The sequence below is a fragment of the Harpegnathos saltator genome, unplaced genomic scaffold (genome assembly GCF_003227715.2).
Source record: "Harpegnathos saltator strain DR-91 unplaced genomic scaffold, Hsal_v8.6 scaffold297, whole genome shotgun sequence".
Taxonomy (NCBI): Eukaryota; Metazoa; Arthropoda; class Insecta; order Hymenoptera; family Formicidae; genus Harpegnathos; species Harpegnathos saltator.
Window position 1 is genome coordinate 518,353 of NW_020230091.1, and position 27,101 is coordinate 545,453.

Here is a 27,101-nt window from a genome sequence, read left to right on the forward strand (position 1 = left end):
GAGACTTACAGTGAGCATGCTCCAACCATAAGAACATATGAAACGTGGTTTCGACAATTCAAATATGGTGATTTCAACGTTCAAGACAAAAAACGTCATGGTAGGCCGAAAACGTTTGAAGATGCGGAATTGCAGGAGTTATTGGATGAAGACCCAACACAAACTCAAAAACAATTGGCAGAAAAGTTGAATGTGAGCCGAGTAGCAATTTGTGAACGATTACAAGCGATGGGAAAGATCCAAAAGATGGGAAGATGGGTGCCACATGAATCGAATGACAGGCAATTGGAAAATCGAAAAATCGTCAGTGAAATGCTGCTTCAAAGGTATGAAAGGAAGTCATTTCTGCATCGAATAGTAACGGGTGATGAAAAATGGATTTATTTCGAAAATCCCAAGCGAAAAAAATCATGGTTATCACCTGGCGAAGGCGGCCCATCGACTGCAAGGCCAAATCGCTTTGGTCGCAAGACCATGCTCTGTGTCTGGTGGGACCAGGTTGGTGTCGTATATCAGGTGTAGTAAAAAGAAATCCATTATTTTTCCAATATATGGCTTTAGTTATCTGTATCTCGCGTTGTATAAGTCCGATCGGGTTCCACTAGATGGCGTTAGAAAGATGAGATTTCGTACTAAACAAACTTTTCTGACAGTTTTGTGATTAGTTGACTCAGTTTTGTTTGAGCGCGCGTCAAAGATGGACACTAGCAAAGAGAAAATACGCTATATTTTACAGTTTTTCTTCGATAAAGGCGAAAACGCAAGCCAGGAGGCTGAAAATGTGAATAGTGTTTATGGTCCTGATACTGTAACAGCCAATCACGCGCAATTTTAGTTTCGTCGATTCCGTTCCGGTAATTTCGATGTCAAAGATGCACCACGCATTGGAAAGCCAATTGTCGAAAATATCGATAAAATCATGGACATTGTCGAGTCCGACCGTCATGTAAGCACTGTTTCGATTGCCCAAGAGCTAAAGATTGCACAAAAAACCGTTTGGAACCATTTGAATAAGGCTGGATACAAAAAGAAGCTCGATATATGGGTGCCACACGAGTTAACGAAAAAAAACCTCATGGACCGAATTTCCATCTGCGAATCGCTGCTGAATCGCAACAAAATCGACCCATTTCTGAAGCGGTTGGTCACTAGTGATGAAAAGTGAATCACTTACGACAACGTCAAGCGAAAACGGTCGTGGTCGAATCGCGGTGAGCCGGCGGAAACGGTGGCCAAGCCAGGATTAACGACCAGGAAGGTTTTGCTGTGTGTTTGGTGGGATTGGCAGGGAATTATCTACTATGAGCTGCTCCCCTACGGCAAAACTCTTAACTCGGAACTGTACTGTCAACAATTGGACCGTCTGAAGGAAGCAATCGCCCAGAAGCGGCTGGCTTTGGCCAATAGGAGAGGAATTGTGTTCCATCAGGACAACGCCAAGCCACACACATCGATAGTGACTCGCCAGAAGCTCCGAGAGCTTGGTTGGGAGGTTCTTATGCATCCACCTTATAGTCCGGACCTGGCACCAAGTGATTACCATCTGTTCCTGTCCATGGCGAACAATTTTGCTGGTGAAAAATTCGCTTCAAGAGAGGCTTGTGAAAATCGACTGTCTAAATTTTTTGCCAATAGGGACGAGGGCTTCTATGAGAGAGGCATAATGAAATTACCTTCAAAATGGCAACAAGTTATCGAACAAAACGGCGCATATTTGACCTATATCGGATCATTCTAACTATGGTAATTAAAGCCTTCAATTTCATGCAAAAATAATGGATTTCTTTTTACTACACCTGATATTATGAACTGTTGAAACCTGGAGAAACAGTTAATACTGATCGCTACCAACAACAACTTATCCATTTGAACTGTGCATTGATCGAAAAACGTCCACAATACGCTCAAAGACATGATAAGGTGATTTTGCAGCATGACAACGCGCCGTCTCATACAGCAAAACCAGTCAAAGAAGTGTTGAAATCACTTGGATGGAAAGTTTTATCGCACCCGCCGTACTCTCCAGACCTGGCTCCATCCGACTACCACCTTTTCGTATCGATGGGGCACGCGCTTGCAGAGCAGTACTTCGCCGATTTCGAAGAAGTTAAAAAATGGCTCGATGAATGGTTTAGCTCAAAGGAGAAACAGTTCTTTTGGAATGGCATCCATAAATTGCCTGAGAGATGGGCAAAATGTATAGAATCAAATGGCCAATACTTTGAATGAATATATTTTAGCTATCCATTGTAAATAACGTGTTTTCTTTAGCGAAAAAACCGGAAAGGAATTACCGACACGCCTGGTAACTATAGAAAAGATGTAATATAAAAAATAAATATAAACTTACCTTTTTAAACAAAAAGATAAAAAGAGGTGCCAAGTACACACGTAACATTATATTGTTATTTTTAGCAACAGTATATGTTATTTTTAGAAATCTCAAATAATTTTTTTCAAGTTATATATGTAACATAAAATTTTACAAGTAAAACTTATAACTATAATAAAACTCTACAACACTGTTCTACTTTACAAAAGAAATGATATATTAAAATAGTAACGCCAACTGAAAAATACCTAACATATATATATATGATTATAACATAATTAATTCTTTATTCAAGATAAGCGACAATATTTACGCTTTTAGTACTATGCATCGTATCGCACCTGAGCGTGTATCCTTGGGCAATGTAATTTATTATTTTCGTTATACAAGTAATATGTACAAGTTTGTACAAGTAAAACTTATACCTCCAACAATAAATTCTTCTATTGAATACTATAAATAAAACTCTACAAAACTGTTCTACAAAAAAATGATATAACAAAACAACAGCATCAACTGAAAAACTCTACTCAACATCAACTCTGCAAATGAGAACGATTTGCAATTTGAAGATAAATGTATTGAAAACTCCCAATGATACCAAGTCCGGTACTTCAAAAGCAGTGTCTTCATTATTTACTAGAACACTGAGTTTTATGGTTATTTTACTTGTTATTATAATAAATTAGTTATTATAATAATGCAATACAAAATATTTAATGCAAAAAATTTTGGCGCGGCTGCACTAAAAACTATATCGAACTAAAACTTGTTTAATACATACATGACATCATTTTTATTATAATAAAATGTACTTATAAATTTTCTCTACGTACACGGTGTAATGTTTTATTTAAGTTTATATAGAATAATTACTCGTTTATCGGTGAAACATTTCCCTAATATTCAAATGTCTAAAACTCATACAATAGTCACATATAAACCATTTCTTTACAAATACATCTAATGTAAAATACTCTTAAAATAGGTTTGTCAAGAGGCGCTCGTACCGTCTCTGGTGTTGGAAAAGTGAGACGCACAAATTCCCTCTCCTCTGTAGTCTAGCGTTTCTTACTTTCGTATTTTCTTATTGAACCGAAATTTTCCGTGATTCGGACTTTATCTTAAAATATCTACACTTAGAGACAACGTACACAGAAAACACAAGCACACTTTTCTTCCTATTTTTTTAAGGCCGAATCGATTGAGACTGAAAAAACCTAGATCGGTTTAACCATTGCTGAGATATGAATATCTCATCTCGTTTCAACTCGCAGTTTCGCGTAATATAGGTTTACACTACGTTAGGTTTAAGTCAAGTTCATTCAAACATATTACAGTGTTCTATAATGCAAGTATTTTCTTTAAATACTTTTAAAGGGAAGAGTTTCTAGAGAGTGTAAAAAAATCTTTGGATAAAATTACTGAGGAATCCGAATCAGCAAAATCCATTATGGACTGTCCTGAACAAATTCGAAACTTAGGTGAATATTTAAATGGTTAATCTATTCGCGATCAATAATATATTTTCGATTAATAGATGTTATTAGGTGTACAACTTTGCTTCCGCCGTTTTTTTCCGAAATTCGAGGCTTTATTGTAAAAAAACTGGTTATATCGGGTGTAGTAAAAAGAAATCCATTATTTTTCCAATAGATGGCTTTAGTTATCTGTATCTCGCGTTGTATAAGTCCAATCGGGTTCCACTAGATGGCGTTAGAAAGATGAGATTTCGTACTAAAAAAACTTTTCTGACAGTTTTGTGATTAGTTGACTCAGTTTTGTTTGAGCGCGCGTCAAAGATGGACACTAGCAAAGAGAAAATACGCTATATTTTACAGTTTTTCTTCAATAAAGGCGAAAACGCAAGCCAGGCGGCTGAAAATGTGAATAGTATTTATGGTCCTGATACTGTAACAGCCAATCACGCGCAATTTTAGTTTCGTCGATTCCGTTCCGGTAATTTCGATGTCAAAGATGCACCACGCACTGGAAAGCCAATTGTCGAAAATATCGATAAAATCATGGACATTGTCGAGTCCGACCGTCATGTAAGCACTGTTTCGATTGCCCAAGAGCTAAAGATTGCACAAAAAACCGTTTGGAACCATTTGAATAAGGCTGGATACAAAAAGAAGCTCGATGTATGGGTGCCACACGAGTTAACGCAAAAAAACCTCATGGACCGAATTTCCATCTGCGAATCGCTGCTGAATCGCAACAAAATCGACCCATTTCTGAAGCGGTTGGTCACTGGTGATGAAAAATGGATCACTTACGATAACGTCAAGCGAAAACGGTCGTGGTTGAATCGCGGTGAGCCGGCGGAAACGGTGGCCAAGCCAGGATTGACGGCCAGGAAGGTTTTGCTGTGTGTTTGGTGGGATTGGCAGGGAATTATCTACTATGAGCTGCTCCCCTACGGCAAAACTCTTAACTCGGAACTGTACTGTCAACAATTGGACCGTCTGAAGGAAGCAATCGCCCAGAAGCGGCTGGCTTTGGCCAATAGGAGAGGAATTGTGTTCCATCAGGACAACGCCAGGCCACACACATCGATAGTGACTCGCCAGAAGCTCCGGGAGCTTGGTTGGGAGGTTCTTATGCATCCACCTTATAGTCCGGACTTGGCACCAAGTGATTACCATCTGTTCCTGTCCATGGCGAACAATTATGCTGGTGAAAAATTCGCTTCAAGAGAGGCTTGTGAAAATCGACTGTCTCAATTTTTTGCTAATAGGGACGAGGGCTTCTATGAGAGAGGCATAATGAAATGAAATGATTTTTATATATCTGACATGGAATTCGTAATTAACGATCTAAAATCTTTACTGATTTTATTCAGACTTACACCAACTTACCCTTATGTTAGTCATATTGGATTTGCCATTTTGAATTTTTGAAATCTGGCTTTTTAATCAGTGGTCCAAAAACTATAGAGATGCAAGATTTCACAGAAATTCGTCAGGTAGAAAACAAGTGCCATACAAAGGGTTAATGGACGGAGACCGCAGATCTTGTCCTGCCGAGGACGAAATTAGTCGTCATGAAAGATGACAGGCGGTTCCGCAAGTTCCGAGGGATTTACATCACCGCCTAATATTGACCCTTGACATTACGTAATTGTACATTAATGAAATTACCTTCAAAATGGCAACAAGTTATCGAACAAAACGGCGCATATTTGACCTAAATCGGATCATTCTAACTATGGTAATTAAAGCTTTCAATTTCATGCAAAAATAATGGATTTCTTTTTACTACACCTGATATATTTATGATTCAAAATATTGTCCATCGCTGGCCACTACTTTCTCCCATCTTTCGGGCAGCGTACGAATCCCGCGTTGAAAATACTCGTCATCTTTTGAAGCGATCCACGAATCGATCCAATTTCTTACTTCTTCATAAGACCGGAAGTGTTGGTCAACCAGGCCGTGTGCCATTGATCGAAACAAATGACAGTCAGAGGGAGCAACGTCTGGAGAATACGGCGGGTGGGGTAGGACTTCCCATTTCAACGTTTCCAAGTATGTCTTGACCACTTTCGCAACATGGGATCGAGCATTGTCATGCTGTAAAATCACTTTATCGTATCTCTCGTTGTATTGCAGCCATTTTTCTTTCAATGCACGGCTTAAACGCATTAATTGCGTTCGATAACGATCGCCTGTGATTGTTTCAGTCAGTTTTAACAGCTCATAATACACTACGCCGAGCTAGTCCCACCAAATACAGAGCATGACCTTGGAGCCATGAATATTCGGTTTGGCCGTCGACGTGGAAGCATAGCCGGAATATACCCATGATTTTCTGCGCTTGGGGTTATCTTAATGAACCTATTTTTCGTTCCCAGTCACAATGCGATGCAGAAATCCCTTCCGTCTTTGCCTTTCAAGCAACTGTTCACAAGCAAACAAACGCCGTTCAACATCTTTCGGTTTCAACTCGTACGGCACCCAATTTCCTTGCTTCTGAATCATTCCCATGTCTTTGAGGCGTTTTGAAATTGCTTGTTGAGTCACTCCCAATGATCGTGCCAATTCTTCTTGACTTTGACACGAGTCTTCATTAAGTAATGCCTCCAATTCTGCATCTTCGAAAACCTTCTCTCTTCCACCGCTATGCCGGTCTTCGACGTGAAAATCACCGTTCTTGAAGCGTTGAAACCACTCACGATACGTTCTTTCACTAATAGCGGCCTCACCATAAGTATTTGAGAGCATTCGATGAGCCTCAGCCGCAGATTTCTTCGTATTGAAGCAGAAAATTAAAACCTCCCACAAATGACGAGAATTTGGCTCGTAAACTGACATTTTCAATCGAGAATAACTTTATGATGCAGACACAAATCGACTAATGCTTCTATGGGGTTGGTGGGGTACAGATGCCCAAGTTTATTGCATGACGTCTATGATCTATTTATTTCGACCACTACTTACCGCTAAAACCATCTATAGGAAAACGGCGGAAATAAAGTTGTACACCTAATATTATTTGACATATTTTTATTTGATTATTTTCGCGCATGTATATTCTGGATCTATAAATTTGTACTTAACTACTGTATAATTTAAAAATTTACTTACAGTTTTAATTGCGCACTGTGCATTGTTGTGTATATAATTAATGAGAAATCGTTATTTCATATTTTAATCGTTAGTAAATCTATTTTGTTACGGAAATAAACGTCAAAATTTGTTTTGACATTGAATTAATTTTTTTATAAGAGCCCTGTATTTAATAATTTTTAAATACATTTATTTAGACACAAACATGTATAAGCAACGACTTGTAAGACTGTCACAAAAGATTCAAGACTTCGAGAAGTCCTATCAGTTTGAATCTTTGTCGCAAGAGCAATCTATACTTGAATCCGAATTACGCAACTTTGAGTTAAATCTACATAAATATCAGAATGTGACTCCTAGCATTAACAAACCAACATTCGCCACGTTCTCTAGTAAAAACGTTAAAAACGGTCAAAAGTACAAGGCAGTCCAAGACTTTCAGGCACTAATTGCTAAAATAGGTATGCACTTTTTCACTCATATGTACAATAATAATTTAAATACGCTACGAAAGTTCGTAATTTATAAAGTTGAAAATAAAGTGTTACAGTTGTTACAGATCTTGTTATAGACTTAATAATTTTTTTTCAAATAATACAATAGAGTAAGAGACGGTAAGAGCCAATTGCAGATCTTGTTTGTATTTATTTAAAATATATTGTATACGCAGGAACCCAACAATAAATCTTAAGTAAGAATAACATTATAGGAATTATATGATCGTTAATGATAGTTATAATTTTTCATTCAATAATGTAACTGTTGTATACTAATATCCCATATAGCACAGAAGCTGCAGCAACATTGTTGTAACATTGCAAAATTGCATATTGCAGTGCAATATTACAGCAAAATTACAAAAACAATCTTGTGCAATATTATTTCTGCAATATTGCAACTATATTGCAAAGATATTAATTTGCAGTAACAATTGAATACCCGTGGACAAATGTCCTATGCGACGCTAAACGCTTTAACCTCCTCTTTTTACCTCCTCTTTTAATTTCTATTTGTTGATAGATGTTACAACAAAACTTAATTGCGATTGTTCCATTTTTAAAGCTTACGGCTTAAATCACCGAATGTAAGACTAGTTAGGATTAAAGTCGGTCTTAATCCTATGACTTATTATAAAACCAGCTTGTCGTCATGCTATATCAATATTCTAATTGGTGAAGAAGGCCTTGTGCCTCCATCGAATCAGCAGAGACCTGGTCACGTGATCAATTTGCCATTCTCTCCCTTTGAGGCTCTCTAGCTGGAAGTTGGAATCTCCTTAAAGTGCCTGTTACGTAGCTGGAGAAAAGAGGTATGTAAATACATTTGGTTATTGTAACAAAGACATTATTGTAACGTCTTTCGATCAAATTGATCTAGATCGCAGTCATATTTTCATCTCAAACGAGAAAGAACGCTTATCGACATATAATAGTAATTTAAATATCGTTTTGCAATTCACTCCGTAAAATATTACAATTCGTCCCTTTATATTTTATTTAGTCAAGTTGCAGATGACACAAATGTGTGTTGAGAAACTGACAGAGCCTTGTAACTTTTCTGAAGGGCCTCATTGGAACCACCGTAATCAGAAATTGTATTTTGTCGACCTATATAAGTATATACGTAGACTACACCCTGCAACAGGTGTTGTAAGCAATGCATACAGATAAGACTATATATCTCTTGGGTATTTATTTAGTTTCCCGGATTTCACTTTGAAAATTGATTAGACTAAGCTATTTCGATTCGCTTTTACACAAAATGAACGAATTTTTAAGAAAAAAGTGTTATTCTACTCCGTAAAGCAAGATGATTTTGATCAATATTGCAAATAACGGTATTATTTAGATTCAAGTTGCTATTTAATTATTATTTAACATTTTATAAAAATAATAATAATATGGTAATGATATATATTTCAGAACCTGTTCCTATATCCCACAGCGCAATAACAGACAACGACTGTGCGGAATATGTATCGAAATGGCTTGCATAAGCGACTATACGGATTTCAAGGCAAAAAATTGGAGAAACGGTGGCTCATGATTAACAATGATATTATCATTTAACATAGTATTTTTATTAATAGTTTTATTAATAGTATTAATATAATATTTTTCATCTATATGTTTTCCTTTTATATACAGGGTGTCTCAGAACTTTGGGACACGGACTCCGTAAGGATATAGAGTTAAGTGAGAGGAACAAAAAAGTCCTGTGCCATAATGTGAAAATCGTAATAGTTTTTTAATTATAACAGCGGAAAGTTAGGCGTTTTCCACACCCAGCGCGGCCTATAGACGCTCCGCGGCAAGGTGTGTGCGTAGGGGCTAAGCGATACGCGTCTCGCGCTGACTGTCGCGATGGTGTCTTAGCGCTTTGATGCCACGCGACGGTCACCGTGAGCTGCGTTATCGTTCAGCCGCTATAAGCCGCTAAAGGCCGCTATAGGCCTCTATAGGCCGCGCTGAGCGTGGAAAACCTCCTAATGTTGCCTAACTTTGCGCTGTTATAATTAAAAAACTATTATGATTTTCACATTATGGCAGAGGACTTTATCGTTCCTCTCATTTAGCTCTATATCCCTACGGAGTCCGTGTCCCAAAGTTCTGAGACACCCTGTATATGTGTCTATAATTTTGATAGTTCTTTGATGTTTTTCGTTTATTTTTTACTACCAAAGTAGATAAAACACTTTATTTATGTTTTATATACATAGTTTATATTTTGTTACGAACACCATTATGTATGTGTACCATTTAGTATTAACCAAAGAAGCAAATTTTTATTCAATATCAATTGTTGTAACATACTTTTATAAATAAATATATATATGTGTTATAATTTTGATTTATTAATAGTTACAATACTATTGCGATTGCTGTTTAACATAATATCTATAGTATGTGACTCTAACTAATAACTTGCAATTATGATATCCTACATAATACAGTTGTTTGCTAATTTCTACAGATATCTTGTGGATATCAAATGACAAAAATACTTCAGTATATTATGACAATATTCAAATATCCGCTTTTTATTACACTAGAACATTACAAGCGCGCGCTACGCGCGCGCCAACTTAGCTTATTTATATTAAAGTTCAGAACGAATATTATAAATTAAAAATAATCCCTGGAGTATAATATAAGTTCGATAATATCTGACTCCAACATACGATGTAATAGGCGCATACAGTTTGATATTCCATGACATATATTTTCTAGATAGTAACGCGTAACCGTATAACCAATCAAAATTTCGACGTTCAACATTACTATTCAAGCCCATCTTAAGCTCTATCTCTTCCCCCCTCACTCTCTCTCTCACTCTCTCTCTCTCTCTCTCTCTCTCTCTCTCTCTCTCTCTCTCTCTCTCTCTCTCTCTCTCTCTCTCTCTCTCTCTCTCTCTCTCTCTCTCTCTCTCTCTCTCCTCTCTCTCCCTCTCTCTCCCTCTCTCTCCCTCTCTCTCCCTCTCTCTCCCTCTCTCTCCCTCTCTCTCCCTCTCTCTCCCTCTCTCTCCCTCTCTCTCCCTCTCTCTCCCTCTCTCTCCCTCTCTCTCCCTCTCTCTCTCTCTCTCTCTCCTCTCTCTCTCTCTCTCTCTCTCTCTCTCTCTCTCTCTCTCTCTCTCTCTCTCTCTCTCTCTCTCTCTCTCTCTCCCTCTCCCTCTCCCTCTCCCTCTCCCTCTCCCTCTCCCTCTCCCTCTCCCTCTCCCTCTCCTCTCCCTCTCCCTCTCCCTCTCCCTCTCCCTCTCCCTCTCCCTCTCCCTCTCCCTCTCCCTCTCCCTCTCCCTCTCCCTCTCCCTCTCCCTCTCCCTCTCCCTCTCCCTCTCCCTCTCCCTCTCCCTCTCCCTCTCCCTCTCCTCTCCCTCTCCCTCTCCCTCTCCCTCTCCCTCTCCCTCTCCCTCTCCCTCTCTCTCTCTCTCTCTCTCTCTCTCTCTCTCTCTCTCTCTCTCTCTCTCTCTCTCTCTCTCTCTCTCTCTCTCTCTCTCTCTCTCTGCCATATGCTCTCATCTTTTCTCTCTCTCTCTCTCTCTCTCTCTCTCTGCCATATGCTCTCATCTTTTCTCTCTCTCTCCCTCTCTCCCTCTCACAAACTCTCTTTCACATTCTCCTCTCTTTCTCTCTCTCCCCCTCTCTGCTCTCTCCCTCTCCTCTTTCTCTCTCTCTCTCTGCCTTTCTCTTTCTCTCATTCTCCCACTCACATACTCCCTTTCAAACACTCACTCTCACACACACACACTCTCTCTCTCTCCCCTGTCAATTCTCCAAACTGTCATTCAGCTGTCATTCGCCGCGATGACAGCTGCGAGCGACACGAATGCAGCCGTGACCGGTCGAGACGATCGAGACAGTCGAGATGGCCAATCAACATCGCGGAAAAGAGGCCTCAACGCTTCGATAAGAAATACATTCACGATAACACACTTTTTTAGATAGGATTTTTATAACAAAATATAAAATTGACGTAATGTTATATTTCGTTTTAGATGTAATAAAAAGTAGACTTTTAATATCGCAATAATGTTATACTGACAATTTTGCCATCTGCTGGTATCTGTGGAAAAAAGATTAACACATAATTATGTTATATGGAATTGTATAATTACAAAATGTTGAACACATATTTTAGAATGGTTTAGTTGCATATATTAGAGCTATAGTTAGAGCTATATAATATTATATTGTTTAATTTTATTATTAATATTACAGCTATTACGCCACTATACACACACACACACACACACGCATATACACACACACACACACACGCCCGCACGCACACGCATACGCACACGCACACGCACACACACACACACATGTATACAGGGTGTTTGATAGCTGATCATGCAGACGAAAGTTGGAGATAGATTGGGTGTAGCCGAGAAGAAAAGTTATGTACCATAATGTCAAATTGCCAATAGTTATCGAGTTATTAATTAAAACATGTGAACCAACGAGCGCGTAGAGAACGGAGGGCGACCGCAGTAAGCACATAGACATTTGATACAGGCGGAGTCAGCGAGTGACGGTTGGCGAGCGCGCGCGGCGAGGCAACATAAACAACAAGAGGCGAACGCGCGCGACGAGGAACGAGCGAGCGCGAACGACGAGGAGCGAGCGAGCGCGAACGACAAGGAGCGAGCAAGCGCAAACGACAAGAGGCGAGCGAGCGCGACGAAGAGTGAGCCAGCGCGAACAACGAGGAGCGAGCGAGCTATAAGGAAACAGCTATAAAGAAAAAGCTCACTCGCTCCTCGTCGCGCGCGATCGCCTCTTGTCGCTTACGTTGCCCCTCGCCGCGCGCGCTTATCTACCGACACTCATTGACTCCGCCTGTATCAAATGACTACGTGCTTACTGCGGCCGCCCTCCGCTCTCTACGCGCTCGTTGGCTCACATTTTTTAATTAATAACTCGGTAACTATTGCCAATTTGACATCATGGTACATGACTTTTCTTCTCGGTTACACCCAATCTATCTCCAACTTTCGTCTGCATGATCAGCTATCAAACACCCTGTATATATAGGCATAATAGTTGTAACTTTATTTATATACAGGGTGTTATAAAAGTCCCGGAAGAGCAGAATAACTCGAAAAATATGAGTCCTAGAAAAAATGCGAAGTACTGGGATTTTTTCCTGGCTATCTGACGGTGACCTTGGTTTTGACCTTGACAGTGACCTTGATGGTCATTTAAAGGTCAGGTCAATTTTTTTAAATGAGACTCCATACTTTTGACTCCAGAAATGAAAAGAACAGAAAATTTTACGTTCGGATATGAGCTTGAACACTGCCAAATTTGACCTCTGAAGGTCACATAAAGGTCTAAGCTTGTTTTAGGCTGAAAACGCGAATATCTTCGAAAATGCACCTGCTAGGGAGCAATATTACGCATAAGAATAAGAATGTAGAGGTCAACGAGGAACATTCAGCCGTGACCTTTCCCTTATTCTCAAGGTCATGAGTTAAGATTATTATTAAGGTCAAACCGGACTTTTTTAGGACTGAGATTCCATACTTTTGACCTAAAAGTGTCAAGATTGAAAAATTTTACATTCGGATATGACGTTTTCAACCTTGACCTTGTTCTTAAGGTTATGTGTCAGTCATATCAAGGTCAATTAATTTTTTAGGCTGGAAACACATACTTTTACCCCCACCCATAATGTGAAGAGTGAGATTTTACGTTGCGTACGAGGTCACACTCCGATTGTTGGTAATTCCTCAATATCGGGCGCCATTTTGGATCGGTCATCTTGAATTTGTAAAATCCAACATCGGATTCGATTTCAGGAACGACTTCAAAAACTCCTAAAACGAGATCCAATTTTTGTTATTCTTAAATATCGGCCGCTACCTTGAGTCAGCCATTTTGAATTTGCAAAATCCGACGTCGAATTCGGTTTTAGCGAGCTCAAAAATCCCAGGAGTCCGGTATCCGAAAAATGTATTCGCCATCGATAAAGTGTATGCTTCAAGGTTTTTATTTGTCTCGATTCTATTAGTGTCAGATAATAGATTGTTTTTGAGTTTTCATCGATTTAACAAGTTTTGATGTCATTCTAGTCCGTTTTGAATTATTATCATATTATTATTAACGATCAATGGTACATTACTTATTATTTTTATTTAAAGGTAAAGAAACCGAATTTTTTATACCAAATTTTTGCAATTTTTTTGTTTTCAATTCCAAATGGCTTCTCTTACAGAGCATAAGAAAGTTTCGCTATTGATGATGAAAGGATGGGGGGATAGACAAAGGTCATACAGTGAAGTGAGATTGCTGTTCAATGAAAACTTTCGTAATGAAGGCAAAGATATTTCAATATCGACTGTATCTCGCACCATCAGACGATTTGTAGAAACTGGGAGTAATAAAAACCGCCAAAAATCTGAGAGCCCAAGGTCTCAAACGACAGAAGAGCGACAATTTGAAGTAGCCCAATCATTTGTTGAAAATCCCAGATTGTCAATTAGAAAAGCATCTCAACAGCTTCAAATGAGTGTATTGTCAATTTCCAAAAATCTAAAGACCATAAATTCCACCCCTACAAAATTCATCTCCACCATAAGTTGAATGAGGATGATTTTGACCGCAGGGTGCAATTTTCAGAAGTTATGATGCAAAGAATTGATCAACAACCGAACTTTTTGCATAATATCGTTTTTTTCAGACGAAGCGTCTTTTGAAATTACTGGTAAGGTAAACCGTCATAATTTTAGATATTGGGACAACGAAAATCCTCATTGGATGCTTGAAGCACATACGCAACGACCTCAAAAATTGAATGTTTGGGCAGGTCTTTATGATAATCAAGTGGTTGAGCCTTTTTTTATAAATGGGAATTTGAACTCAGAAACCTATCTGCAGCTTCTAACAGACCAAATTGTTCCATCAATACAGGAGATTGTTGGTGATAATTTTGATGATGTTTGGTTCCAGCAAGATGGGGCACCGCTATATTATGGACGCATTGTTCGGAACTATTTAGACGATACTTTCCCTAATCGATGGATAGGTAGAAGAGGAACAATCGAATGGCCACCGAGATCGCCCGATATTGCACCACCTGATTTCTTTTTTTGGGGCTACACAAAAAATAAATTATTTCACTAAACCTCGTAACCTGGATGAGCTTCAACAACGGATTATAAACGAATGTGCTGCAATACCTCCAGAAATGATAAAGAATGCGACTGACAATTTGTACGTCCGCTTAGCACACTGTCAAACGGTCAATGGGGAACATTTTGAACATCTCTTGTAATCTCAGGCCGAGTTACAAGATGCTTTGCCTTCGGTGGCCGGGACTAACTGAACCTTGCCTTCAGTGGTCGGGTTTGAGACACTTTGCCTTCAGTGGTCGGGTTTGAGACACCTTGCCTTAAGTGGCCGGGTTTGAGACACCTTGCCTTCAGTAGTCAGGTTTGAGACAGCTTGCCTTCAGTGGTCGGGTTCCGAGACGCTTTACTTTCAGTAGACTTCACGATCAGTGAAGTAACGTAAAACGCATAATTTTGAGAACAAGGTCAAGGTTGAAACGTCATATCCGAACGTAAAATTTTTCAATCTTGACACTTTTAGGTCAAAAGTATGGATTTTCAGTCCTAAAAAAGTCCGGTTTGACCTTAATAATAATCTTAATTCATGACCTTGAGAATAAGGGAAAGATCACGGCTGAATGTTCCTCATTGACCTCTACATTCTTATTCTTATGCGTAATATTGCTCCCTAGCAGGTGCATTTTCGAAGATATTCGCGTTTTCAGCCTAAAACAAGCTTAGACCTTTATGTGACCTTCAGAGGTCAAATTTGGCAGTGTTCAAGCTCATATTCGAACGTAAAATTTTCTGCTCTTTTCATTTCTGGGGTCAAAAGTATAGGGTCCCATTCAAAAAATTGACCTGACCTTGAAATGACCATCGAGGTCATTGTCAAGGTCAAAACTAAGGTCACCGTCAGATAGCCAGGAAAAAATCCCAATACTTCGCATTTTTTCTAGGACTCATATTTTTCGAGTTATTCTGCTCTTCCGGGACTTTTATAACACCCTGTATATATTATATAACATTGTTATTGCAATGTTACAACAGAATGTTGCTGTATTATTGCAGTATAATATTGCTGCAGTATCGCAGTATAATATTGCTGCAGTATTGTAGTACAATATTGCTGCGCTATTATAATGCATCATTGCAACGCAATATTACTGCAAGCGGACATTTTAATGTTGCTGCAATATTGCTGCACCATTGCAGCAACATTTTGCAATGATATTGCAATGATACAATCTTGTAAAACAAGATTGCTGCAATGTTGCTGCAATCTTTCTGTGCTGTATGGGATATTATACACATCAAATTTACGTTACTGGATGGGAAATTATAACATCAACGTAAAATTACTATTGATTAGTGTTTATTAGGCAATAGAGGCGTGTAATTTGCTTTTCTGCTCCCGCTTGTTCCCGACTGCTCACACTGGCGACTCCCGACGCTGTTGCTGCCCCACGATGAGGGGAGTGGATAGAAGCGACGGGAGCTCACCAGGAATGAGCTCCCGTCGCTTCTATCCGTTACAATTAAAATGTTGCCAAACGTTGTGTGATTTCAAAATATTTCAGTGAGTGATAGAATAAAAAATTACAAACTTCACTATCGGTATTCTTGATATTGCGCTTATTTAATAAAGTATATATCCATGGAACAACAAACGCAATTGTTGGCTCTTTTTCTTTTTCGAGATCAGTAGCGTCTTTGAAATTCTTTAAGAACGTGATTATATCTTTCATTAATGCTTTGTCATAGGTCATAGGTCATTAATGCTATGTATCATATATTTGCGATTCTTTTGTAACAAAATGTTTTTAACCTCTTCATATTGACATTGTACGGAATTTAAAAGCATAAATACGCTGTTCCATCGTGTTTCGACATCCTGTTGGAAGGTTCTTTTAAGTTGTGATAATAAACCAGATCATTTCATAAAGCCAACAATTTTTCGCGCACTTTCGATTGAGAGAGAAACGTCAGGTACTTCTTCCCTTAAGAAAACGTTCATCCAAAGTGTAATATAAGGTAGTACTAAGGCAATGTGCTAAACAAAGTAAACGCTCATACTTCTCTAAAGCTTTTTGTATGTTTGATCCTTAATCCATTACAAATGTTACGTTATCGAGTTCAGAGGATATTATATCAATAGCTGTTAATTGTTCTTGTATTTCTGCGAGAATATGTTCACCGGTTTTCGTAATGTCTGGAAACTTCATGGTAAACAACACATTTGTTTTAAGTTCCTACGAATATTCAGATTCTCCAATATGACTAGTTGTTACAATTACATAATGTAATTTGCGATAATTATCGGTCCACAGATCGCAAATCATAGCACATTGCTTAAGAGCTATAGCGTTCTTAATTTTTGCGATTATTGCTTGTCGAATTTTACAAACCACCTCGTTCATGTATCGCGATATGGTCGTACGATGTGGTACAACCGACACTGCATCAATTTTTCCGTACTTTGCACCTATATTTATGAGTACTTGCGCAACTTTGAGGAAACCTTCACCTCCAACAAAATTAAATGGACGTAAATCTTTGCTACACATTAGTACGCAAGCATCCCTTAGTTCGTTTTTATATTCCTTTAATGTAGTAGTATCAAATGTAATAGTAGTTGTAAAAGTACAAATATGTCGTCTCATCTTGAAAGTGCTACTTTTATAAACCAGTCTTACATATCCAGTCTTCCTTTATCTTACATATGTTGCACTGCACAAAACTAACGGATACATTAGTAACTGTAACATACAGTATGTTCCTATAAATATTGCTGCGATATTGTACAATTCAGAATTAATATTTTTTCACTTTAATATAAGTACAAAAGATCTATGTATGTACACTCAGTGGCAGGTATGGTGTCCCTCGGCGATGTCGTATACGCCTGTAAAACAAAACGAAAGCGATGACGGGCATATACGCATACGCATATGGGCGTACTGTACAGCGCGAGAGAAATGAAGAAGGAGAAGTGGTGGGAGACGTTCCGATGTTGCATCCTTATCGCACGTTGCACGATCGAGAGAGAAAGCATTACCATTACGTGGTACGGTTAATGGTGTCCCCAATAGCTGTCTCGCTCACTCTACGCTTGAATGCAGGGAATATGAATGAAACAACTATAGAGACACCACGCTGTCTCTGTAAGTGTCTCGCTCACTCTAATAGCCATGTATCGCGCTTTCCTCTTTTCTCATTAGCAGAAATGCCGATTAAGGAGGGAATCCTGTCTGTAGGTCAGAAAAATAAACTATTTTCACGAATTTTTTTTCGGAAACTAAGCAGACGATTGATTTCAAATTTGATAGAAATAATAATATATGTTTTATTGATAAGAATAAATTTTTGTAGCGTTATATGAATAATAATGTAGCAAATACACAAAAAATAACGTGACGTGTTTAGACGCGCGCCATTTCACGGTTCCTATAAAATCTCGAAATATGGTGGACACTGGGACAAAAACGCAAGTAAGATAAAAATGCTACTTAAAATGTAGGCTCCGCTCTTGAAAATATAAAAAAAATTAGGGGACTCTTAATAATAATAAAAATTACAATTATAATAACGAAACGCTATACAGCATCTCCTGAAACCAGAGAAAAAACCTTTTTTTTTATATAAAAAAAGTCGATCGATCGACTTCAGCATATAGTTACATATTCGAAATGTAGTTACATATCTATCTATCGTGTGAACTAGCGAAATTTAAAAATATTAATTTTTTATATGCACCGCGCTGTCTCTATAGGTGTCTCGCTCACTGTAATAGCCATGTATCGCGCTTTTCTCTTTTATAACGCTATAAAAATCTATTCTTATCAATAAAACATATATTATTATTTCTATCAAGTTTGAAATCAATCATCTGCTTAGTTTCCGAAAAAAAAATTCGTGAAAATAGCTTATTTTTCTGGCCTACAGATAGGATTCCCTCCTTAATCGGCATTTCTGCTAAAGAGAAAAAAGGAAAGCGCGATACACGGCTATTAGAGCGAGCGAGACACCTATAGAGACAGCGTGGCGTCTCTATAGTTGTCTCACTCATATTCCCTGCATTCAAGCGTAGAGTAAAGCCCTAAACACAATGCCAGGCAACAGGCAATAAGAATAAAAATAGACCAATCACAATCGACTATTACAAGAATAATCTATTGTGATTAGTCTATTTTTATTCTTATTGCCTGTTGCCTGATATTGTGTTTAGGGTTTGAGTGAGACAGCTATTGGGGACACCATTAACCGTACCATGTCTGATAATGCTTTTTCTCTTGATCGTGCGACGTGCGATAAGGATGCAACATCGGAACGTCTCCCACCACTTCTCCTTCTTCACCTTTTTCGCGCTGTACAGTACGCCTATATGCGTATGCGTATATGCCTGTCATCGCTTTCGATTATTTTACAGGCATATACGACATCGCTGGGGGACACCATACCTGCCTCTGAGTATATATGTATATACGTATATATAATGAGTATATACGTATATATAATGCATATCTGTAGTAATATACGTATACAGGGAAAGCGGGAGAGCAGAAAAGAATGTTCTAAAGTGAATATGTCATGCTTCTATATATTCTATGATATTTTTTTCGAAAAATGGATTTCTTTAGAATATATACCATAAAGTTATTCCAGCAATCATTACCTTTATCTGTGCCACGCTTTTCTATTAGTCGAATACGTCCACTTTGTATCTTTTCCGCTAATTCATCTTTTGTAAAAGGTATTTTTATATTATATATATATATATATATGTCACCGTATCGTGTGAGTTCCTAACCTCTAATATGACGATACTTTCTGCCACACAAGTATACGTATTGTCTGTGTAAATCGTAAGAAATATACATTACTATTGCGGTGAAAGGCTTCGACTCTCACGCCGTGCGCCGATTCTCGATGTGCGATGTGTGTGAAGTTAGCATCGCCATTTCGTAATTTCGCAAAAAACGAAATTGTGCTGAGTTGTGCTAGGTTTGTGCCACGTTGTGCCGTAAGAACCAATAGCCTATTTCAAAAACAAAGCGACAAATAAAAAAAACAATTTTTTGGCCAGCACCGCCATTTTGTTTTTTCGAAAACATAAAAATTGTGCTGGTTGCAGCCTTGGTTACTAAAAGTTATGCCGCAAAGATAAAAACTATTTCTTTCCGTTCAAGAGAAAAAAATGTCAAAGAATTTAAGATATAATGTTTATTCACATAAAACTTTTTAACCGTGACAGATAAACGACATGTGCTGAGTTGTGCTAATCAAGTACAACCAGAAACTATTAAGACATGTTTCGAGAATTGCACAACTTGCAAAAAAATTGGCAAAAAGTAGTGGGCCAAAAAATTTTTTTATATTTTCGAAATTTTGAAAGTTGTGCCATATTGTGCTAGTCAAACCCAACAACTATCCCTGATGGCAAAATTATGCCAGACCACCGTAGTTCATAAGCTAAGAAATTGGTCTCTATTTCCTCTTTGATCTATATCACTATATTCTTATCACTGTAATTTATGAACTATAACAGATAAACGAATTTTGCGACATGTGCTGAGTTGTGCTAATGGAGTACAACAAGAAACGAATAAGACGTGTTTTGAAAAACTTGCCAACACAGGCTCCGAATCCCAGCACTGGAAAAAATGGTGTGTGTGCGCATGCGTGCGTATGTGCGTGCGCGCCCGCGCGCATTTGTATGTGTGTGTTATATTGGGTCTGAGAAAAAGTTCGTGGAGTTTTTTTTAGTAAAATTCAACTGGTTTTCTTATAGTGTGAAAATGAATTTATTTAAACCAAATATACTCCATTATTATCGACAATGTTTCGCCATTTTTCGGGTAGAGCCATGATGCCATCGGTGAAGAACTTCTGTGGTTTCTGGTTGAAAAACTGAATCAAGTGGTTTTCACAGGCTTCTTTTGAAACCAGCTTAATTCCATTGAGAGAGTTCTGCAGAGATCGGAACAAGTGATAGTCAGAGGGTGCTATGTCTGGACTATACGGTGGATGCATCAAAACTTCCCAACCAAGCTCTCGCAATTTTTGACGGGTCATCAAAGTGTGGTCGGGCGTTGTCATGATGGAAGACAACACCTTTCCTATTATTCAATTCGGGCCGTTTTCTTTTAATTGCCTGACGTAATCTCTCTAGTTGTCCACAGTAGAGTTGAGAATCAATCGTCTGACCAACTGGAAGTAGCTCATGGTGGACGATTCCCTTCCAGTCCCACCACACACAGTATCACCTTTTTCGGCGTCAATCCTGGCTTCGCGAACGCTTGTGACGGCTCACCATACCTTGTCCACGATCTTTGACGCTTCCGATTGTCGTACGTGATCCATTTTTCATCACCGGTTATGACACGTTTCAGAAATGGCTCGATTTCATTGCGTTTCAGCAGCGCATCGCAGATGTTAATTCGGTCTATCATGTTTTTCGCACTCAACTCATGAGGAACCCGTACATCGAGCTTCTTTTTGTAGTCAGCTTTATGTAAATGGTTCAAAACAGTTTTGTGGTCAATGCCTAGCTCCATACCAATATCGACACTGCTGATATGCTTATTTTGCTGGACTTTTTCAAGAATTTCATCAGCTTTTTCAGTGATTGGACGACTAGAACGTGACTCATCTTTCACATCAAAATTACCAGAACGAAAGCGAGCGAACTATTTCCGCGCAGCAGATTTTGATGAAGTACCTTCACCGTACACAGCACAAATTTTTTCACAAGCCTGCGTAGCGTTCTTCTCTTTGTCGTAATAATATTGCAAAATATAGCGCAATCTTTCATTACTTTTCTCCATTTTCAAACGCAAACAATTTTCCAACCATTGCACCAATTTCGATGTTTATACACTCAAAGTAACACTCGAAGTGTCACCTTTCCAACGAGCGTTTAGTGGTGTCGCTGCGATCTATGTTTCCTGAGTTTCCTGAGTTATTTGCAATTGACGCCATCTATCGGGAAAAACGCCACGAATTTTTTCCCAGACCCAATATATATACACATATATATAATTTGAGAATATTTCAATCTTTTAATTTGGCAAGAGAATATAAATAAATAAATTTATATGAGCTTTAATCAATGTTTACTCATTAACAACTCCTGACTTGCCTTTACGCGATGCGTCATCAGAATAAAGCTATTTGCAACCTATTTTAATGTAAGCAATGTAATGACCTACAGATGCTACATTGTTACTACAGATACTACCTTCATATGCAATTACACCGGATAAAATGTATTTGTGGTCGCAAGTAATCAATAAATTTATGGGAAATTCAGATAATATGGTCAATTTTTCATTATCACAATCAGTTTCTATAATTAAATATGGACCATAAGTAATCTAATTGCTGAAGTTTTCTGCAATGTATTCCAGGAATGTCAAGTCCTTCGTTTAATGCTTCCATTAAAAATTGCATTCTTTTTTCATTTAATATAGTATAATTGATATCATAAAGGTATTTTCGACGTATTTGTACACGGTTGCATATTTCGCAAGTATTTATTATCAAAGAACTTGGCATATCTTCGAGTAACTTTTGTTAACTTGCTGATTTTTGGAAATTTCAAAATCATCAAATTAACCAAATTGAGGGCGCTATTGGAACAATATATTCTTGAGACTAAATAGAGCAAAAAAGTCTAGTACCAGTTTTTCTTCTGACAAATAGTTAGCGAGATATCGTTAAATATTGAAAAAGTTAAATATTGAAAAAGTTATTAAGTTTTTCTTAAATATCTCAAAAAATATTAGGTAAATAAAATAATATTTCAGACAAAAGTTGTTCGAATTAATTGCTAGAAAAATTGATGTAATAAAAAATTGGGGTATCTATTTAAGATTTTTATGTTGATCTTGACTGGACTTTCCAAGGTTACCCCAAGGTCAAATTTATAGCGTCAGTAAATAGATCCTTTGAAGCCCTACAACTTTTGTCTGAAATAGTTTTCTCTAAAATGTCGCGTTAACGAAAACATCGGGTGACCCGGTCTGAAACACCCGGTATATACAGGGTGTCCGGAATGCGATCATTAATATTTTTTATACTGGTAGAACTCGTTAAAACAATTAAACAAGTCTTGTGCCATTTTACAATTTTTTCAATATTTATTCCGTAATTGATTAAAATGTGTAAACGAATGAGCGCACGAGAAAGCGACAGGACGTGCTCTGTATATAAGAAGATGGCTTACCTCGCGCGGCAAGAGGAAACCGTAAGCGACAAGAGGCGTGCGCGCGCTGACGAACGAGCGAGCGCAAACGACAAGAGGCGGCCGCCCAGCGCTCTCTACGCGCTCATTGGCTCACATGTTTTAATTAATAACTCGATAACTATTGCCAATTTGACATTATGGTACATGACTTTTCTTCTCGGCTACACCCAATCTATCTCCATCTTTCGTCTGCATGATCAGCTATCAAACACCCTGTATATAGGGTGTCGCTTACGGTTGCCTCTCGCCGCGCGAGGTAAGCCATCTTCTTATACACAGAGCATGTCCTGTCGCTTTCTCGTGCGCTCATTCGTTTACACATTTTAATTAATTACGAAATAAATATTGAAAAAATTGTAAAATGGCACAGGACTCTTTTTTAATTGTTTTAACAAGTCCTACCAGTACACAAAATATTAATGATCACATTCCGGATACCTTGTATATACAGGGTGTCTCAGAACTTTGGTACACGGGCTTCGTAGGGACATAGAGCTAAGTGAAAGGAACAAAAAGTCCTCTGCCATAATGTGAAAATCGTAATAGTTTTTTAATTATAACAGCGCAAAGTTTGGCGTTTTCCACGTCCATCGCGGCCTATAGACGCTCCGCGGCAAGCTGTGTGCGTGGGGGCTGAGCGGTAACGCGTCTCGCGATGACCGTCGTGCGGCGTCAAAGCGCCAAGACGCCATCACAACAGTCAGCGCGAGACGCGTTACCGCTCAGCCCCCACGCACACAGCTTGCCGCGGAGCGTCTATAGACCGCGATGGGCGTGAAAAACGCCAAACTTTACGCGGTTATTATTAGGTGTATAACTTTGCTTCCGCCGTTTTTTTCCGAAATTCGAGGCTTTATTGTAAAAAACTGGTTATACATTTATGATTCAAAGTATTGTCCATCGCTGGCTACTACTTTCTCCCATCTTTCGGGCAGTGTACGAATCCCGCGTTGAAAATACTCGTCATCTTTTGAAGCGATCCACGAATCGATCCAATTTCTTACTTCTTCATAAGACCGGAAGTGTTGGTCAACCAGGCCGTGTGCCATTGATCGAAACAAATGACAGTCAGAGGGAGCAACGTCTGGAGAATACGGCGGGTGGGGTAGGACTTCCCATTTCAACGTTTCCAAGTATGTCTTGACCACTTTCGCAACATGGGATCGAGCATTGTCATGCTGTAAAATCACTTTATCGTATCTCTCGTTGTATTGCAGCCATTTGTCTTTCAATGCACGGCTTAAACGCATTAATTGCGTTCGATAATGATCGCCTGTGATTGTTTCAGTCAGTTTTAACAGCTCTATATAATACACTACGCCGAGCTGGTCCCACCAAATACAGAGCATGACCTTGGAGCCGTGAATATTCAGTTTGGCCGTCGACGTGGAAGCATAGCCGGGATATGCCCATGATTTTCTGCGCTTGGGGTTATCTTAATGAACCTATTTTTCGTTCCCAGTCACAATGCGATGCAGAAATCCCTTCCGTCTTTGCCTTTCAAGCAACTGTTCACAAGCAAACAAACGCCGTTCAATATCTCTCGGTTTCAACTCGTACGGCACCCAATTTCCTTGCTTCTGAATTATTCCCATGTCTTTGAGGCGTTTTGAAATTGCTTGTTGAGTCACTCCCAATGATCGTGCCAATTCTTCTTGACTTTGACACGAGTCTTCATTAAGTAATGCCTCCAATTCTGCATCTTCGAAAACCTTCTCTCTTCCACCGCTATGCCGGTCTTCGACATGAAAATCACCGTTCTTGAAGCGTTGAAACCACTCACGATACGTTCTTTCACTAATAGCGGCCTCACCATAAGTATTTGAGAGCATTCGATGAGCCTCAGCCGCAGATTTCTTCGTATTGAAGCAGAAAATTAAAACCTCCCACAAATGACGAGAATTTGGCTCGTAAACTGACATTTTCAATCGAGAATAACTTTATGATGCAGACACAAATCGACTAATGTTTCTATGGGGTTGATGGGGTACAGATGCCCAAGTTTATTGCATGACGTCTATGATCTATTTATTTCGACCACTTTTAGGATTTTGTGCCCTCTTGCTCTCTCGCCGATACAAGTGGAGGGTAGGTTGCTAAATTAACCTAGGCGTGTTCTTCTTTGGTCCCTTTATTGCGCACGTGCCTGCCAGCTGCAGAGCACGTGAGTCACAGGTACAACTTATGCGTCTTTACAATACAAAAAATAGTTCTCTGCGCTCGCACGACATATGAGCCACAGCGGGACTCGTATGTATATGTGTGTGTGCCGAACGGAGCCGATGCTCCTGCCTGCCCGCTCTCGCACAATCGCGACCGCGTGCAGAAATCGCGGTGTCACACACGACAAAAAAAAACAAATACTCAGGCTATGACTAGCGATCGTATTATGCGTTGACTCTGTGAGCGCTTCCAACGGTTACTGACTCGTTGGTCTTTTTCCCCGCACGAGTGACACTTGCGCGCGCTCTATAGCGCCGCACGGAAAACGGATGCGTGCGCTTTTGGGGAGCTGAAAGTCCCCACACACTACTTACCGCTAAAGCCATCTATAGGTAAACGGCGGAAGCAAAGTTGTACACCTAATACTGAAAAACTATTACGATTTTCACATTATGGTAGAGGACTTTTCTGTTCCTCTCACTCTCCTCACTTAGCTCTATGTCCCTACGGAGCTCGTGTCCCAAAGTTCTGAGATACCCTGTATATATATGGTGTCCCATTTTAATGTCCCACTCCAAATAACTCTTCAGTATTGAAGTTTCAAGGAAAATGATCTAAATAAAAGTTGTAGGGATTTGAGTGAACTACCTCATGGCCACCTTGACTTTGAGCTTGACCTCTATTTTCAAGGTCATTTGAAAGTCAACTTGCGTTTTTTAAACGGGAACCCTTATTTTTTATTACGTTGTTTTTTCTACTAGTTAATTGGAACAACTTTTGTCTAAAATATTTTTTTACTTGCCTCATATTTTTTGAGATATTTGAGGAAAACTTGATAACTTTTTTAATATTTAACTTACGATATCTCGCTAACTATTTGTCGGAGCAGAAAGTGGTACTAGACTTTCTTGCTTTAGTTAATCTCAAGAATATATTGTTACAATAGCGCCCTGACTTTTGTTAACTTACTGACTTTTGGAAATTTCAAAATCATCAAATTAATAAAAATCACAAAAATGTTTTAGACAAAAGTTGTTCAAATTAATTGGTAGAAAAAAACAGTGTAATAAAAAATAGGGGTTCCCATTTAAATTTTTGAAGTTGGCCTCCAATGGAAGCGATTACACTTTTTAGAAATAGAGATAATTACTTAAAACTATAGATGCCGCGCTGTAAGCGCTTTGAATTACGCTGTACTCGATAACTGTGTCTGTTATTGAGTTGATATTTTCCCATATTGTAAGATAAGAAGAACTTAATTCTAATGGTATTGCAACGTATTGCATAAGATATAAACAAGAACTGAGATTAATTTGCTTATATAAAAATAATAACGTGTATGCCAAGAGATACGGATGATGCGGATAAGGACATAGTATTAGTGTGTGCTTAATTTTCTTCTTTATGTTAAGTTCGAATAGCTTTCGCAAGAAAATTCAAGAGATGTGCGAAACCTGACGATTTTCTCGGTACACTTATCCATTTTTAAATAACGTATATTTAAATAAATTCTGAAAGCTGAGGGACGAGAAATAATTTTGCGACAATAACTGCAATTTCAACACATTATTTTTAATTTAGAGATCAATTGCAAGATCTAATACCATGACAGCGTCAAAAATATCTTTAACAAAATTTGTATATATAATCTGAAGCTATATACATCTAATGATTTTATCTACGATACTACAATCTACGTATATCTCTTCCAAGGCGATACTAAGGCGAAAATCTAATTGTCAGCGTAACTTTTAGTTGTTGACGCACAATTAATATTGATTAACCTTTGCAATTTGGATGATGTATAATAACAGACCTGCTCACAGTTTGCGCTATCTTCCTGATTTCTGAAACAGCAATTCCTCTTTATTTTGCATCTAGTCTCTTCACAATCAAAAAAGATTTTACTTTCTTCAGCATTCATGTTGTTTCATACCTATCCTTAAACGTTATCGTTCTATCGTTGTTTCAAAAGTTGTAGCAGGACGTATGAATTATCTAGTACTGTGTGATTATTGGTGGTCATATAGCATACTACATATAGAACAGATAAATAAACAATATTGTAATAATATTGTTTTAAGAGTACCATTCAAATCCTACTAAGATTATTATCTCACTTGCAAGATAAGTTTTTATCAGCATACAGAGAATTATATCTTTATCTGCAGCATTCCTGCCCCTTGGCACACACGTTACTATTTTTATTAATAATAATACATAAGCAATAATAATA

The 27,101-nt window shown here is 38.5% G+C and overlaps 1 protein-coding gene across 1 annotated transcript in view; it reads left to right on the plus strand.

Annotated features, from left to right (window-relative positions):
- The window catches only part of LOC109504088 (coiled-coil domain-containing protein 112), a 44,784-nt gene that overhangs the window by 2,669 nt on the left and 15,014 nt on the right, over positions 1 to 27,101 (plus strand). Inside the window, exons 2-3 of the mRNA XM_025299932.1 lie at positions 3,713 to 3,816; positions 7,101 to 7,364. Of these exons, the coding sequence (XP_025155717.1) occupies positions 3,713 to 3,816; positions 7,101 to 7,364 (368 nt within the window). The remainder of the gene's footprint in view (positions 1 to 3,712; positions 3,817 to 7,100; positions 7,365 to 27,101) is intronic.